The sequence below is a fragment of the Styela clava genome, chromosome 14 (assembly GCF_964204865.1).
Source record: "Styela clava chromosome 14, kaStyClav1.hap1.2, whole genome shotgun sequence".
In the NCBI taxonomy this organism is placed as follows: domain Eukaryota; kingdom Metazoa; phylum Chordata; class Ascidiacea; order Stolidobranchia; family Styelidae; genus Styela; species Styela clava.
In genome coordinates this window covers 15,982,152-16,001,072 of record NC_135263.1, presented here as the reverse complement: position 1 = coordinate 16,001,072, position 18,921 = coordinate 15,982,152, and the positions used below count along the sequence as shown (strand labels likewise).

General features: G+C 35.0%; 1 protein-coding gene across 2 annotated transcripts in view; it reads right to left on the bottom strand.

Moving 5' to 3' along the window:
• The window catches only part of LOC120340483 (adhesion G-protein coupled receptor G7-like), a 31,341-nt gene that overhangs the window by 2,142 nt on the left and 10,278 nt on the right, over positions 1-18,921 (bottom strand). For both annotated transcript variants that reach the window (XM_078120317.1, XM_078120318.1), the window contains 20 exons: positions 18,684-18,731; positions 17,321-17,374; positions 14,186-14,236; positions 13,551-13,601; positions 13,160-13,264; positions 12,949-13,053; positions 12,497-12,619; positions 10,056-10,172; positions 6,704-6,841; positions 6,472-6,618; positions 5,866-5,954; positions 5,638-5,799; positions 5,212-5,288; positions 4,225-4,328; positions 3,464-3,640; positions 3,131-3,330; positions 2,898-3,062; positions 2,141-2,253; positions 864-1,092; positions 557-708 (listed from right to left, as the gene is read on the bottom strand). In XM_078120317.1, the coding sequence (XP_077976443.1) occupies positions 557-708; positions 864-1,092; positions 2,141-2,253; positions 2,898-3,062; positions 3,131-3,330; positions 3,464-3,640; positions 4,225-4,328; positions 5,212-5,288; positions 5,638-5,799; positions 5,866-5,954; positions 6,472-6,618; positions 6,704-6,841; positions 10,056-10,172; positions 12,497-12,619; positions 12,949-13,053; positions 13,160-13,264; positions 13,551-13,601; positions 14,186-14,236; positions 17,321-17,374; positions 18,684-18,731 (2,407 nt within the window). The remainder of the gene's footprint in view (positions 1-556; positions 709-863; positions 1,093-2,140; positions 2,254-2,897; positions 3,063-3,130; positions 3,331-3,463; positions 3,641-4,224; positions 4,329-5,211; positions 5,289-5,637; positions 5,800-5,865; positions 5,955-6,471; positions 6,619-6,703; positions 6,842-10,055; positions 10,173-12,496; positions 12,620-12,948; positions 13,054-13,159; positions 13,265-13,550; positions 13,602-14,185; positions 14,237-17,320; positions 17,375-18,683; positions 18,732-18,921) is intronic.

Here is an 18,921-nt window from a genome sequence, read left to right as displayed (position 1 = left end):
TGTCTCAGCAGTCGTTGCATAGCTGCGCTAACTTGTAGACGTTTGTTATAATCACTGTTTTAGTTTGCCGCTGTTCTCCATAAACGGAGTTCAGTTGTAAGCGAGTTTTATTCTGAGCAAATAGCAATCAAGCAACGAAACATGTTGCTGTTGAAGTTGATATTGAGATTTTATGATAAATGGTACTTTTATCTCTTATTATAGTTGCTCAAATTTGTACTGGCGTCGAGAATTGTTCTGTTGGTATGGCGCTAAACTGCATTAGGATGTGAAGCTACGTAACTCACCAGAATACCTGTACGAACTCAGCGCATGGGAAAGTGAAAAGTGACTTTACTTATTACATGCAAAGAATCATTTTGAATTTCATCATACTTAGCGCGTAATTGTACTGGAAATAGAGGCACTTATAATAAGATCTCGGATGTTTGTTTAGGAGATTTCCTTGTCGATACATGCGATAGATACAAATTTTAAGGTAGATTATCATAACATTCTTCAGGACTGTTTCTCATTATTTAATATTACTTTTTACATCATAGTTTTTGGTACTTACGTTACTTCTTTCCCTTCCTCATATGGTCGATTATATACAGACTTATCAACAGCTAATACAATTCCAACAAAAAGTATAGGGAACATCCAAGCATATAAAGTCGCAAACAAAGCGGCTTTTTTGTATTTCATTCGACTTCTTGCGTAAATGGGCTGAAATATAAAACGATGGTGCACGATTGATTAAATCAGTTCATTCGCCTGAGCTATTATTTGTCAGATATAAGAAACAATAAGAGATCAAAAATGGTGTTTAAAGCAGCCTGAGCTACATTATTATCATAATTGGAAGATCACAATTTATTTACCTTTACTATATTTATCCAAAGCATTACAGCCTCACAGTTCATCCAACAGCACGATCCCAGTAAAAACAAATGCAAAAAAACTGCTATCGCCGTGCATGAAGAGGCATTTTCTGGCGATGAAACAAATGACATCTCGCTCACAAGCAAGGTTATGTTCAATCCCAACAACGCGAGAGACAGGCTTAACAATAAATAGGCTGGCAAGAATTTCCTCCCCGTTCTGGTTTTACTAGAAAATATGAAACAAAGACTGCTTTTAATAAATAAACATAATGATTGTGAACTATTCGAAGTCAGGTTTTATCTTACACGTTAATAAAATAAATACTTCTCCAATAATTATGTGCAAGACGATTGGTTGCTTGACGCTTCGCCGTCGTAATGTGGTTCACGTAACCGCTAGTCGGTTGCGGTTTCCTCCGCTATCAAGTCCATGCATCTGAAACAAATACCTGGCTAACCAATCCCATAACCGACATGGATTGGCAACCGGACAAGAGGCCGTGGTTCGCCATATGAATCAGTCGTGCTATTGGCTTTTCTCTCCCCCGGTCTAAATATCGTCACGCTAAGAAAAACGTAAAACACTTCCTAATGATATTGTTATGCCATTGAGAGTCAATAATTTGCCATGGTTCAATTTTTTGATCGTAGCCGGATTTAAGTTAATTTGTATGACGCAGTTTAGTGACGTCATAATGGCGCACCGTGACTTAGGCAGAAATGTGTCTATGACTTGGGGACATACGCAATTTTGCAACTTTACTATATGCACCAGTCCTGAAAACTTAATTAAAATATAAAGAATAAAACAGCAATGCACCCAATATAAAAGCCAACCAAGGTGAATTGGACTCGGACAATGAATATCACAAGTGCACGCCTTCCTATACTGTAGTATAAATTCAAATTAATACGCGCTAAGCTAGAATCCGAGATGATAAAACTCGAAAATACGTAGCTGAGGTTATTTTGCCGTTGTGACGTCACAATAGTCCTGCGGTAACGATGATAATTCATTATGACGAAACAGTTGCACAAATGTACATGTCATACTGAATCTCCATTTTTATGGGTTTCGAAATTCTTAAAATAAAATCTGAGTTGACAGACAGGTGCGCAGCATTACATAAATACCTATTTTATAAAAAACTCAAAATCGCCTAAAATGACTTACGCAATTTGGTTATTAGCGTGACGATATGTAATAAGATAAGAATATTTTTTCAAAACTGCGATTGAACTCAATAATGTACCAAAAATATTTATGAACTTACGGTATGAAAACAAAAGTTAGTATTAGAAGAATCAAAGCAACTGATGATAAAGAGCACCCTACGATAGTGACAATATCTAGTCCGTATTGTGTTACAGTCGTGCCCGTGATATCCTGAAAATTAATAAAATATTACGTGAAAGCAAGAATTTAGATAGCACAATTATAAATTGGGAAAATGGGCATCAACTATGGGCAGTATAATATAATAACAACAAAATTTCCCGTCTACACTGATACATAAAGCTTTTTATAGTTTTCTGAATGTTTGCTGATTTCAAACGCTCCAACGCTGATTGAAGCGGGTTAAATCAATATTCTGTGTAATTCCAATGGCTCATAAAAGAGAAAAGTGTGCAAGACCAATATTTTAGGGCCATTCCGTTCTATGATAATTATCGTTAAAAAGAAGTTGTGGGAGATTGATCAATTTCAAATTCGACGGATGGGTCGCTGACTATACGCATATTTGCAGAACATGCTACGAAAGCTTCTGTGACTTTTTCAAAGTCTTGAAAAGACCTTCGTCTTCACAAATCCATCTCGTGTAAAAAAGAGTAAATCGTGGCGCAAAACATCTAACATTAGGTTGTATTGCAAATGCGGTTAAATTTCCTTTTTTTGTAGAACGTTCAGATTGCATTCTCTCTGTCGAGCCACATGGCAAAGTTAAATATTTTGTTAATAAATGTCTAGGTTTTTCTTGACAAGGTGATATGAGATATCATACAATTGATGAAAAGTAGAAAAAAACTTACAAATAAGGTTGCAAAATTGGTCAAATGATCGCATTCACAGGCTATGGATACGTCCGTCGATTTACTATGGTTGACGGTACATCCATCAGTAAACCAATCTTCTAGGGTTTCATCCCAGTAAGCACAAAATGGAGTTCCATTTATTGCCTCGATATCTGACGGAGTCTGAAATCAAACGCATAATATTTTACAAAAATAACCATGTAGCCAATCGCAGGAATATACAAGCTTACCGAAAACGTGAGTTGATTATCTTTGGGTAAATTTGAAACGTTGACACCGTCAATAGTAGCTGACAAAACAATGCTATTAACTATTGCATTTGGTGGTGCTGATTCTCGACTTGTCCTTCTTTCCTGGTCAGTCTTGGCTTGCACCGTATTTCGCGGAAACAAGTTGTTATTTCCAAAAACATAAATAGCAACTCTCGAATCTACCAAAAGACATTTAAGAGTTGTTCCGCAGTGTACTTAAAATGGTATACAGACAATGAAAAAAAAAGATTACAACATTATCCTTATATTCATTTCATCAATCGATATACCGTTTAATAATCAATCACATACTTTTGAAGGCAGCGTGTGGAACATATATTGTAGCTTCGATCGCATTATTGTCTATTATGCCACCGGCGGTCAAAGATTCATATATGGTGACCATTTGATCTGCACGAAACCCCAGTTTAGAACTGTCTGGTCGAACCAAGACTGCAACTCCAACTCCTGTCACAGCTCGCGTATTCACTGGAAAAAGTATATTTCATGAACGAAAGCTGGATTTAAGACATTCGCGTTTGGAATTTTTATTGAGATGTATGAATGGACTTCATTCAGGTGTAAATAAATACACTCGAGTTTAATAGTTATATTTCGGAATGGTAAATTGGGACCGGTAGGCACCATAGTTGGTACATTTGTAGGTACTTTGCAAAATAAGAAAAGAGGGGTTGATGGGTATACTCAATTTATTGACACTTGGGAAAGCCTAAGCAACAAAACGTAAGCTTTAATGATGAAAATACATGTAAATGATGCACGTTTATTCTTATTGTTCATAGTTGAAGCAAATGCTTTAAAATAGAAAAAGAATGATTTAATTTTTCGAAAAAAATGACGTATTTAGTTAGCTGGAAATTGTCCATCTTATTCTTATCGAAACCTAAATCAAGCAATTATAACTACAAGATGTTCTGCGTTAATGCAATTGTGTGATTTGAGCTGGCTAAGTTTTGTCTCTTCGACACTATTATATTCATCTGGAACGTGGCTATCGGTATACCGTGCTCCCTCACTAAATGAAAGGGCGCAACACGTTTAGTTAATAACACCTTCATAAACCAGCATAGACACATTATTGCTTATTGCCGTAAAAACTTCTGTTTCTTCATCTAGTATCACTTTTGACGCAATGTCGTCAAGCTGCATGAGTAATCTAGTAAAAAAAATTAAAATATGTTTTACGTATCTGAAAATTAGTTGGTACTCCCGATGTATGTGAACCAAGATGGCGGACACCGGAACGTAGTATGTGTACTTAGGGTTAGGCCATAATTTCAGGTACAAATACTACCAGAGTCACTTGGCTAATCCCCGAACTCGTAATAGAACTAAAATAAGGAAAATTGGAATAAAATGATGGCCTAACCCTAACCTGGTACACATAATACGTTCTGATGTCCGCAATCTTGGTTCGGGGCTCCCGAAGTATGCGAACCAAGATGGCGGCCATCGGAATGTAATATGTGTACTAGGTTAGGGTTAGGCCATAATTTTAGGTATAAATACTACGGGAGGCTCTTGGTTAGTCTTCGAACTGATAATAGGACTAAAATAAGGAAAATTGGAAAAAAATTATCGCCTAACCCTAACCTGTTACCCATGTTACGTTCCGATGTCCGCCATCTTGGTTCGCATACTTCGGGAGCACCCTTGGTTCACATACTTCGGGAGTACCAATTAGTTATTGAAAATAAATATCATTTAAATGTCATAGTAATAGTCAAGTTTATTTTTCCCTTCAGTAAAAAATAACATACGAAATTGAGAAATGTAAAATTCAACACACATTTTTACAGGGTAAGGGAGGCCCCGGGAAACGAAACTAGTTATCGAGCAGCGACATCCAAGGTTCAATATTTAATTAAATTACTAGATCGGAAATTTAGTTTTTGGAACACTGTTATCTTTGGCGAGTACAGCTTCAGAAATGCTGAGCTGTGTCAATTCATGTAAATAGCCTAGTTGCTAACTTTGCCATTCAATTAGACTCAGTGCTGCATGATTGTTATTTTTGAAGCAATATTATTGAAGCATACTCATCTGTTTGCTGACTTTCTTCTAAGCTTGGAGATTCCATAACATTGCTGATAGTCGAAACGACAGACGTAGCTACCTAAAAAAAATTGTAAATGACAACTTAAGTGAAAAAACACGAGTATAAATATGAAAACAGTTCTATGGCACAAGACATATCAATAACTTGTTCAGAAATTGGATATATGTTTGGTGAAGAGGCCAACCAACTAAATTCGCGGTCTATGCACAAGTTCCATGCGCCATTTTACGCATATATATGTCAACTTGAAAATTGTATGAACGACATTTTTATGACGGCGTCTGAAAATTTCATACCTAACCTTATGAGTTGTTAATTTTGTTTGATTATTCATTTACCCGATTCATCAGACACTGACATCAGACATTGCACTCAACTATGTAGATAAAATTTTATAATATCTTACTGAACTTGGTATACTCTCCGTGTTTGTGACGTTATCAATTATTTCAGTGGTGGTAGCAATATCAGCGGAATCCAGTTCTTCTGGTGATGAAGTTAAAACTTCGAGGTCGTCAGAAGTTTGTATTCGGTCTTCTTCAGTTTCAATTGGTTTGGAACCCAAATTCTAAATATTAAAAATATTGTTTACATAAGTCAAATTTTCTAACAGCAAGCAAAATCATTTATTTACCTCAATTCCCAAGTTACATGACGATAACCAAATTGGCGTCTCCCAACTTCCTTCAATTGAACATAATCTGGTTCCATATGGTTTACCTTCTGTGAATATTATTTAGCCACTTGTTTTTATTAATGGCAGGCAGCCATATGACATAATATATTGTTATGAAAATAAGAAATTTGATTGATATGTATATTATACAGCTGGTTTGCAAGCAAACAATTGCAACTTTACACATTGGCATTTACATCCATTGACTTTGTATTTGTAATCTTTAAAAGATTAATCAATGTAGATGCGTCAAAAGAGAAGGCGTCAGCAATATATATATATCGGTACAATAAATTTTGGTTGAGATAATGCTTTAGTTTAAACACTTCAAATATCCACTACTGGAATATTTATAGAAAATAGAATTTCACAAGGTGCATCTTTTTTTTTGGTGAAGAATACTTTCATTCTGGAAATACTCAGGATGATTATGTCTAAATCCGTCTTAAATTAGTAGTTTAACAACTTCATGATTTGATGTTAATATAATTGCTTTGTATGAGTATGTACGCGTCTAAATGTATAAGGATTCGAGGATCTAAAGTCATGTGAAAAAAAACAGACCATTCTCAGTATCAGAAGGGCATGAGTTGTCGCTTATATTTGAATATCCAAACAATGTAGACGGGAAAGTGATTATTTCTTCGCCAGAACTTAAGCACAAGTCCGACGGGGCAGATGAACAGGAAACTGTGTCTTCAGGGCATCGTTCTAAATGAATTATAAAAACAATGTGAAGTAATTCACTTTTTTGTGCGCAAAGTAATTCCTGTAACAAAAGTGACAAAATAATCACCTGGTACACATTTGTCCCTTTCAGTTTCGCTATAACGATAGCCATCTATACAGTAGCACATATACGACCCTGGAGTATTTTTACATAAAAGTGTCGGATCCGAACATGCCCAGTCGTATTTACATTCGTCAACATCGTCTGAAATAGTAGTAAATGTTTAATTTGAATATTCATATTTTGAATCATAAGTCAACCAAAAATAATGTGATATGTACAGTGTACTCATATTATACAGTGAACGACTGATATATTTATAAATATATAATAACAACAGTCAATGTACATCCAACTTGAAATGGGATACAGGCAGATGAATGCTTGTTTTTGAGATACAAATTCTTCGGCTCTACATATAAATTGGGACACTCTGCTAGTCCAAAATACATATGACAATACAGAAGAGCTCGACGAAATTGTCAAATATTACTTTATTATGGTGTTGTATCAGCCTGTATGAAGATAACTAGTTTCCAGTGTCCAATGCTATAGCCCACGGTATGCACAACTGGGCAGACATTTTCATAATATTTGTTGTGCCGCACTCATTTTGTATAAATATTTAAAATTGAAAGAAAGTCAAAAATATTATAATCTAATGAAATCAAATATTTTCATTTTTCGAGTTGCCCAACGTTTTCTATTTCATTTGATATGCTCAACCCTCTAGTAAGAACGCACCGCGCTTCCAACGAAGAAAAATTTGGCCTCGTTATACTTTGCGATAGCTATAGCATGTTAAATATGATTGATAAATACCAATTTCACATCGAAATCGAGAATTTTATTACGAATCCCTCTGATTTGGCCTCACCAAAAACTCGAATTCGAATTTACGATGTTTAGTGAATGTTGAAGTGAAAGAATGTTGATGCTTTAAATCAGTGGTTCTCAAACTTTTTTAGTCCCAGAGCCGCATTTCAAACCTCAAAGGTATGAAGAGCCGCACACAAACAACGCAAGGTAAAATAGCAACAAACCTTAATCGCGTAATTAAAATACCAAGTCATCATAACAACAACACGTAACAACTAGGGCTGGGCCAAATATTCGAATAATAAAATATTCGAATGGCATTTTGCTATTTGAATATCTGGTATTACGTGACCTGCGCCTCTCTGCTTGGACACCGAACTCGAGCGTCTCCAACTCAATCGTGAATTGTGCGAGATTTCCCAATGGCGATCGCTATGAGAAAAATAAGAAAAATTTGAAAAGTTGTCTTTGCGTTATGGTGTTATATGCCTATTTTTGCACTTATGGTATCCTTTCAATTCATCGTTTTGCAAAAAAAACGTACCGACCGTTCCGTAAATTTAGAAACGTCAAACCAGATTAGGTATTTAAAATAAATTTCTCAGATTTAAACTCGGCATGCTTGGTGACATGTCAATAGCCATTTCCTGCATTACCGAACATAAAGTTGTTAAATGTTAAAATGACATTTCGGCGTTTCATTGTGAAAAATACGATTTTAGGTCGTTAAAACACTCTAGTTATGTAAATAGCATGGATTTAAAAAATGACCAAAAGTTTTTCCAAAAGCTGGTATGAGTTACTTGTATGGGAAAATTCATTAAGTTGTAACCAGATAAGAAATGTCATGTCCTACTCCCTTTAAAGCACTTTGTATTAGCTCTTTAGTGATCCCTTCCATCTTTTGCCAAGTAATTTTTCGAATATGTAAACATTTTACTCGACCATGCATGGCCGTCGAGCCAAGTTGAGCCCAGAGTAGAACGCAAAATCAATCGTGAATTTCGTTGTAACAATGCACACTGACTCGTTCACAAATTGTTGCGTCTATTATCATCGAAAATGATTACAATTGTTAAATTTTGAAGCATTTGGTCAATAATAATTAAGCCATAAGGCATGATATAATCAAAATCATCAAGTGATGTGCTGAATTTGCAAATTCCGTAAAGAAAATTGAGCATTACTGAGTAAGTATTTTAGCTATAATAACCATCGGGGAGTTGTTTTGTTGAAAAAAAAACGTTAAAACTTGAAATAATCAGGTACAATTAGAGTCTGACACTCTATTAGGCACAAAGGCCTAAAAATGCCTTTATTGACAATTTATTTAATCGCTATTTTAAATCAACTTTCAGGATTCACGCATTCGTAAATTTGCTAGGTTTATCTATCTAATACTAAAATAACACCATAGAAAAGCATGAGAAACTCAATTATCATTATAATAAATATCTGCATCTCGGTTACCGTTAACTTAAAACAGGCGCGGTTAATTTACAAGCGGTGATAAGGAAGATCAAATCCAAGGCAGAGGATAAAACTCAGAATAGAATTAATTTGGTTTTGAAATCAGTCCTTAAATGTATTCAACAGCTGTCGCTGATGAGAACGCAAGGGTATACTAGAAATATGGAATTTCGATATTCGGCGACCGCTTATTCTTGCAAAAACGAGAAAGGGCGGAAATATAGAATACCAACTTTAGGATATCGCCGCCAAAACGATCGCGGTGACAAAGACGATCAGCCATTATGATAAAATTAACCATTAAAAAACGCTTTATTGCCGACTTTTCAATGTTTCTATTAATTTCCAAATGGACTTTCGGCCTCCGACGTTCTGGATCCCTGTTATGTATAAAAAAAATATTCAAATTATTCAATTCGAAAATTTTTTCGATTTTTTTATTTGATTTAATTAGGCTTTGATTTCTAATAAGTTTGTCAGAACGGGTCGTAATCGTGGAGGATGCAAGGTGCAGTAGCTGCTTGAGATGATCGCCAGATTTTTCGGGACTATTTTCGATTTCTGGAACAAAATTAAAATGCTCTAGAAATTAAAATAATCATTGAGTTATTTGATTTATACATAAGATCTGGAAATGCGACACAAACTGAAAATCCACAAAAGCCAATGATTACAGCCATGTCTGAAATCTTTCCAAGCGAAAAGTGTCCGAGTGTCCGCGAAAACGCTCACTGTTGCGTCACTATTGTATCTTGTAGGTTAGTCAACGCTACGCAAATAAACACGGGGGAATCCATTCGACTAACTAATAGACTTCAGCATTTTAATTTCGAGTCAATGATTAGTTTTCAATGAAAAATTTTCTTTAAAAATAATAAATTTTTAAAATATTAACGGGAGCCGCAGGGAAGGTTGTTGAGAGCCGCATGCGGCTCTCAAACCCTAGTTTGAGAATCACTGCTTTAAATAGTTTCCATGAAAAAGAAGTCAAAGTCAGTTAATACAAAATAGTTTTTCTATGAGTACATAAAATATTCATAAATTTTATTTAGTTTAACGATTTGAGGTAAATACTTGATTCATATTATATTCGTGGAATAGTGATGGAACCGTCGAATTAAACACATACTTGGACAACTCTTTTCATCAATCTCGCCATATGTCCAACCTGGAGCACATTCGCATCCTTTACTGGGGTCTTTGCATTCAGAATGTTCTCCACAGTCTTTTGGGCATTCCTCTGGTTCTGTTTAAAACAATATTCTTATTCATTGTCACAATTTCATCATATTGAATCATGGCTGATGATTGAAATCTTTTACGCATTATATTCGTATGTTGGACTATGAATAGTGCGCATTACCGTCTGTATAAGTTTTTAAACATTTTATTTCTTTACATTACTTCGTGATGTACATTTTCAAATCCTTGAAATATCTAATACATTTTAACGTTTGAGCATTTTGTGCCAGTATAATTCTTTCGCGTTCTTCAGTATAGTTCTTAGACGAAATAAAATATCTGAATCTGAATCGCGTTAAGTAGATAACAGTGTGTAACAAGGAATTCTTTTCTTCGTTTCCAGTTTATTACTTAGATTTCTTTACCATCAAAACATTCAGGTCTGTTTAGTCATTTTCGCCTGTTGTACTGTGAAGCTGGGTTTCTCTACCATCCCAATGACAAAAACGAGAATATCGGTCAGAGACCGAAGACTTATCGATCGAAAGTTAGGGGATCCCCCAAAACAGAAACTGCGGTTTCGATTCGAAAAATTCTGCAAACCCGAACTGGATTGTTTTGATTAGTTTTCAGCCAATATCAGAAATGTAGGAAACAATAGCCAACTCCCCATGTCGTCGAAATACTACTCGAGGAAATACTTTTATGAAGAATTCTGCAAATCCGAACTGGATTGTTTCGATTAGTTTCCAGCCAATAGCCTATTTCTGTATTTACCAATCCTATAGTTTGTGTCAAATACAACGGCGCTAACCCAGGTTGCGACGGCTATTCAAACACAGCCTAGCGATATTTTGGTGAGGAATTCTGCAACCCCGAACCTGATTTAGGGATATGGACATTGCTTAAACTTTAAGGAGTAATTATAAGTAACGAGATACGATCTCGCGGCGTGTATCCTTCGCTCTGACTCAATAGTGTGGAAAATTTCTCGAAGGAAACTTGCGCATCGCGACGACGTCAAAGTTACAAGAGAGATATGGACAAGGCTCAAAGATTAATCACGAGATACGATCTAGCGGTGTGTATCCTTCGCTCTGACTCCCTAGCGTGGAAACTTGCGCATCTGATACGCACACACACATTCAGCGCGTCTCGAAAATCTCTCGATTTGTGAAAATCCAGATCTCTTCATCACTAATTAATTAATAACTCGCTAATTATACGACATAATTCATCCGAAATCAATAGGCTTCTGGTCCGAGATATGATGAATGCACATGCAAAATTTGGAGCAGATTCAACCACGCCTTCGTGAGATATCGCGTGCATCTAACAGACACACAGACAGACATACATACAGACATACAGACAAATACCTATCAATATACTTACCGATCTTAAGATCGATAAGTAACAACATATTTTGTAGCCAATTTGTAGACATCATGGAGTATGATTTTGTTTGAGACATGAACCACGTCAGAGTCACCAAAATATGTATGCCCGATGTCTGTTTTACTAGAGGTATTACTAGATATTGTATTTTTGTGTTTCAAAATTCCGATATGTTTTTTTATTGATAGCCTTAAACTCAGCTGTGGTGAAAATGTACGCGTCATTAAAGAACGAACCGGTTTTAAAGAAGGTAGTGTGACAATGTATACGAGTATGTATTCCATTTCAATTTTAATCTTAACACATGTTATGATCGCCTGTCCCTCAAAAAATAGCTCATTCCACATATCAGCAGTCATAACAATGATCCGTGAATCGGTCCTTCGTGAAGCGGTGTTATGCAAATCTATACAGCTTTAAATAAAATATAAACACATGCTAATTTTCATATACATATTCATCATTCCTTTACAACTTTACTTTTGCAATTTTATATTTGGACTTGTTTGTTGCACCATAAGTTTCTACTTTTGAACTGGCTCAAAAGCGCTGTAATTCTGTTTTAAAATTGAACGGCTGGTGTAAATAAAAAGTTCACATAACATGATATAATTCTATCCATGCGACCGTGCGATATTTATATGGAAAGCCGTTGGCGGAAAAACATACTTTTACACATTTTCATTTCAAATATTTGGAAAGGCAATTTTTAGCAAAGTCGCATCACCTTTCAGTTGGTTTTTAATAAATAAAAAAGAGTGCTGAGATACTAGACTTATAACATGGTACATTTTAAATTTTTCCATCCAGAACAAAATCTTTTTCAAGAAATCTAGACATATATTTTTTAATAACCGATTCGTGGCAAGTGCGGGAGCTCTGAAATATAATAATGATAACTAATGCTACTTTAGATCAAGTAGTATATATAAATTTTCAGTATATTAAACTATAACTCGCTTAGTTATAGTAATCAGTAATTTAACTTACGAGGTAAGCAACTGTCTTCATACAAGTAATAGCCTGCTTTACAGGAACAAGAAAAAGATCCTGGATAATTTGTGCAATTTTGAGATGTAATATCGTTGCAGTTAGTTTTACATTCGTCAATATCTGTAATAAAAAATAACCAGTTTTATATTTTCCATTTTTGCGTCCAATATGTAATTTAGTTAATGTAGCAATACCTTATTAGCGAATTTAATTGAAAACGTCCTATATAATCACCACAATTGTAAATGGGTTCAATTCTTTGGGCCCGTCTCACATATCAAAAAAAACTTTCTTATTTGTAAAAATAAGTAATAGCGTTACCTACAGATGATTATTCTATTTATTTGATAAAATGACGGTTAGGAATTTGAGCAACGAAAAATTACACTTGAAAGCTCAACTATGACAAACATAAATTGCAATGCTATAAGCTATAAAAATAATTCTACCAATGCATCCAGAGTCATCATCGTAGTTCGTAAATCCGCTATCACACTGGCATCCATTCTCGGCGTTTTTACATGAGGAGTGTTTAGGGCACGTGTCAGGACACACTGCAAATAACACTCAAATTAGTAACATTAAGCATTAGTAACATCAAATAAGAACATTATATGTAAATGATATTCTACGCCGAGTTGACTAAAAATCTAGCATTACCTTTGGTGCAATATTTATTTACACTTTCATATCCATCGCTGCATACGCACTTATCGTCAATGCATTCTTGGTTACCTCCGTTGCATTTTAATTCACAACTCAGTGCTGGAAAATTAGTTAGGTTATTGCATTTAATTATACTTTTACATAAAAACGTGGCTAAATTTCTTTTATTTCATTGCAAAACAGTATTCAATATGATGTTAAATTCTCTGCCAGGGGTTCTGCAACTTTTGTTACAATTTTAAAGGAATTACTGCTGTTCAACAGTTCAACGAAATAAATGATTTTTGCAAAATATATATGTGTCTCTCAATGTTGCAAATTAATCATGATGAATATATACAGAAAATGTTTCAAAATGTAGAAAACATCAGTTTTGGATACTGACTTGTTGTAATGTGTTCAGTAGAGGTCGTGATTTCATGTAAAGTAACCGCGCCTGATAAAAGTAAATGTTAATCTTCAATGTTGTTGAACTTTAATTTTTTAATGTTGTTAACTTATTTTTTAAACTCCAATATTGTTAGTATTACTTACTATGCAATGCTATATGCAATGCTTTACAATTTTCAAATCAAGTATTTCTCGTATAACTACTGGTGATATGAAATGCATCGAATAATTGAGTGAATTTGGTATATTTGACTTTTTGTTTCAGTGAATAGTAAAAAGGCAGTATTCTTTGTTACAGCTCAACTTTACAGTATATATTACAGAGGCGGGTGGAATTTGACTTGTGTATTATCATGTTAGCCTATTATTGCAACACCGGTTGTGCATCAATAAATTTTGCTTTCTGCGTTGATTGATTCCGATACAACTGATAAAATGGGTTTTCTTGTTTGAACACGAATCATAGTGTTTTCGACACTCAGTATCGTTCCAGGGTCTTAGTGAATTAAAATCGATATGTTTATATATCGATATTATAATTGGATACATATTTCCAAGACTGTTCAATAAGTGCTCAAAATTCTGTAAAAAAAATAAGGAACCTTTACGTATGATATAAAAATTACTTGCCTGTCGTTTGCTGAGATGTCGTCATCGTAATTTCATGGAATTCTGTTGTGCCTGATAAAATTGCAAGTTTCATACATACTAACTATATTTATTTCATTAGTGTTACTTTTCATATGTGTATTGTTCAAAGACGGTTGCCAATGCAATATTTATTGATATACAGTGCGAATGATGTGAATACAATAAACATATCGTCACGCTAATAACCGAATTGCGTAAGTCATTTTTAGCAGTTTTGAGAAAAACGTAAAAAACTTTCTAATGATATTGCTAAGCTATTGAGAGTCAATAATTTGCCAGAGTTCAATTTTTTGATCGTAGCCGGATTTAAGTTAATTTGTATGACGCAGTCATGTGACGTCATAATGGCGCACTGTGAATTAGGCAGAAATGTGTCTATGACTAGGGGACATACGCAATTTTGCAACTTGACTATATGTACCAGTCCTGAAAACCAAACAATCCAAAAACGAATGTAATTCTTAGTATATACGATGTATAATCCCCAAAATAGCTAATCTGTTTCAATTACATTATTTTTTATGTTTCAAAATATATATTTCATTAATATTCCACGCTCTGCACATCCACCGAAATAAGACTAAAGTTAAATATAGAGAATAAAACAGCTATGTACCCTTATATAAAAGCCAACCAAAGTGAATTAGACTCAGACAGTGAATATCACAAGTGCACGCCTTCCTATACTGTAGTATAAATTGAAATTTATAAGCGCCAAGCTAGAATCTGAGATGCAAAAACTCAAAAATCCATCGCGAGGTTATTTTGCCCTTGTGACGTCACAATAATCCTACGTTTACAAAGATAATTCATTATGACGAAACTATTGAACAAATTTGCATATTATACAAAATCTCTATTTTTATGGGTTTCGGAATTTTTAAAATAAAATCTGAGTTAACAGACAGGTGCGCAGCATTACATAGATACCTATTTTATGTAAAACTTAAAACTTGGGGGGGGGGATTCAAAATCGAAAATTTCCATTCCCTTGTGGAACAGTCGCCATGATTACGCGCTCGTAAAAAAAGTCGAAATTTTTAGTATATACCGACTTTTCTGTCGCGTGAATAATTCAATTCATGACAGCTACGAGAATTTATAAAATTTGCGTCTTCTTGCGTCAAAATATAAACATTACTAGTCTAAAATACGGCTCAATCTTTTGACGTAAAAATATGAGATAAACATGACTAATTGGGTGCTCCCGAAGTATGCGAACCAAGATGGCGGACATCGGAACGTAACATGGGTAACAGGTTAGGGTTAGGCGATAATTTTTTTCCAATTTTCCTTATTTTAGTCCTATTATCAGTTCGAAAACTAGCCAAGAGCCTCCCGTAGTATTTATACCTAAAATTATGGCCTAACCCTAACCTAGTACACATATTACATTCCTATGTCCGCCATCTTGGTTCGCATACTTCGGGAGCCCCACTAATTGTATTTAGTTTCAATACTTTTTTGTGATCTTGAGAATTTGTTATCGCCATTAGAAAAATTTTAAGATTTGTAATAAAAATCCGAAAAATAAATATTAAATTAAATACATGTACAATAAATCAAAAATACATATTTATCGCCTCGAAATTCCCGCGGAACGAATTATTCGAAGGATAATAATGATTTTTCTGGTGTGCAAAGTAATCGATCCATAACCGATACGGGCATGTTTAAAATGTCATGCTTTATTATAATTCACTTGTCCTCAATCTGCGGTTGCGTCGACAAAATAAATGCTTCCCTCCCCTAAAATACCACGGCAATCCGCGCCGCGCGGACATAAAAATGTGTGATAAACTTCCCGGTCATATCTAGTTTTGAGCCGTGTTTTTGCCATTTTACTCATTCGACAAATCTGAGCTGTACTTGCAACAATGACTCCGCTCTATCGCCATATGCCACTCAGATTATTTTAAAGATGAAACCGTTAGAAAAATTACCAAGTATACTATAAAATCTCAGGGAGTAAAATTTATTATAGTACAATAAAAATTGAGTGAGTACGACTCGGGTAAACCTCGCGTTATAATATCAACACGAAAATTTTCGACGGCAATTTAAAGTAAAGAATAAAAAGGCAAAATCCGTGCACAATTAACTGTGTTGATTCTATTGACGTTATGATTCTCAACGCCGTCCAAACTTACGTGTGCTCTAGGCACACGAAATTCACAATCCCTGGAGAAACGCTTTTAATATGTCGCGGGTCTCCTACAGAACAAATTGTTTACGGTTTTATTTTTAGTATTTTAAATGGCTGCTTTTTAATCAAAAATTTCGCGTCGCCGATTTACTTTATTTGACTTTAGCATCTCCCCGCGGATGATTGCATAATAACTCTCAGCGAATTATTAATTCTGGGCGTAAGAAAGTAATAATTATCATTGCCGTGAAAGGATTTTTTGTGATTCAGGGAGATAAACACCATTAAAAAGTTTTTACAGCCTAAATAACACGTCACATTGAAATAAACAATCTGCGATTTTAGCAAAAAGCTGTAGGAATTGCCCAAAAGTATGAACTGATAAAATATTATTCAATATTTCACGATTTTTGAAGGACAAAAAGTAACCCAACAGTAGCACAAAAAGTCGCAGGTAGTTAAACGAGTAGTTTTAGGTAGCGAAGCGTTTCCGAAAGTAGCCAAAGTTGGCAACGCTGTACCGCACATGCTTATCCACACTGATTTCCCGTACAGATTTTGGCCTCTGACCCATTGCTTTTCGCAGAGTAGTGAAATCACTTGGCGTGCCATAATTGGCACGCGTGCCAGGGGTTGCCGACCTCTGGTCAATTGTGTCCCAATTTGAAATATTTATTTATCTAATTTACGACTGTACATAAATCTTGAAACGATTCTGTTAAACATTGTTCGTTCATGTCAGGATTACACCCTATTGCATTTGTGTTCATAGTTATGTAAACTTATGTTATCAGTTTTCAGTCAACTTTTATAAGCTAACATCGATTAGTAAAAACATGTGAAAAACATTTTAAAAATGCTTCAAAATATATATGTTATTTTTGGTCATACTACCAAGACTGAATAACGAGGTATACAAAAAGATCTGTAAACCCATAAGCTTTACTTATAGAATATAAATTACTTACGACTACGAGTCGTTTGCTGAGATGTCATTGTAATGTTATGAAGTTCTGCTGTGCCTGATAAAATTGTGATGAAGATTTTATACATAGTAAATTAATTTTTACATTGAGACTTACTCTGGCGTGATGAAGCAACTAAGACTATGTAGCAGTACGCCCGAAATCAAGAGTCTTATATTTCCAATGTGTAATATTTACCGACAGGGGATGATAATGCGATATTTATATGCGACCAAAATGTGAATACGCAGCTAATGAAAAATACAGGTTTGCTGCTCTTTAGCATTCGTCGGCATCTTTCATGCGAGCGGATTCTATATATTTGCACGTGCTGTCTGGCTCGCAATAGCGGACGAATTGTACAGAGATATCATGTGATTCTACTTTCAGAGAATGCTCATGAAATGAAAAATAAATCGTATTATGTAAAAATACGTTTTAAATGAAGAATATGATTTAACCAGGGTGGTCCAAGGTTGCGAAGTTGACGGCCGCAAAATTTACTCGCGACTTTCTCCGACTCGCGGGGCCGCAGTCGGAGAAAACCCTAAAGTGATCAAAACACCGCGAGTTTACTCACATTAAATATATTTAAGAATGAGAGTTCAACGTTCTAATTAGTTTTTCAAGGATACTATATAAATCCTTTAGTTATTTCGTGACAGATATTACTTGAAAACACACAAGACACTGTGGCTTAACGTTGTTGTGGGTTAGGCAATGCGTTTGCTCACCCACGTTTGATCACCTTTTTTTCTATACTCACTGTATGATGAATTTATTACTTGTAGCATGAGCAGGGCTAGTGTTACCGGGAAAAAAATCTGTCCAAGTTGGGACCTCGGACCTAAATTTAAAAAAAGACTGGATCGCGCGGCGCTAAGTCAGCTCTGCGGTTCGCCACTGGTGTCAGACCAACGTTTGAAATAGAGGAGTGTTTTGACTAAAATTTTAACAAACCCCAATCCCGACATCGGGAGTAGGGAAAGGACTAATCCCAATTGAAGTAGTTTAAATAAAGCAAAAATATTCTGATGATAAATACAAATATCGGCCAATGGTTTAGTAGTGTACGCTAATATTGTTCTGCAGGCCGCACGCCGCCCGCGGGCCGCAGTTTTGACCACCCTGATTTAAACGAATACACAGAAATTTGTTTAGTTTTTGAGCACGAATTGTCTGTTTTGTCTTATTTGAAATCGTTATTTATCTGCTTTACGACTGTAAATATATCTTGTTCAAGTTTTTACAAGTTGTTGGTTGTTGATTCGAATAATTATATCTTCTACTTCTCTTCGTTATTTTTCTATTAAAAGAACTCTGAATACTAGCATTTTCATAAGACCACAACATATTATTTTCTTACTTGTCAATAATTCACCAGTTGTATTCCCCAGTGGATAGGTAGTATCCTCTGAAAAATGTAAATTAAATTCGTGACCAATGCAAATATGGGTAAATGGTTAGGATTTTACAAAATAGTATTCGAAATTAAAAACAAATAATTTGCGATTATTACAATGTGAGTAACCTGTGATTCAAGTAGATTTATATTCTTCTTTGCAACCGCAGTCTGAACAATTGGTGTCGTTAAAGTTTATTCA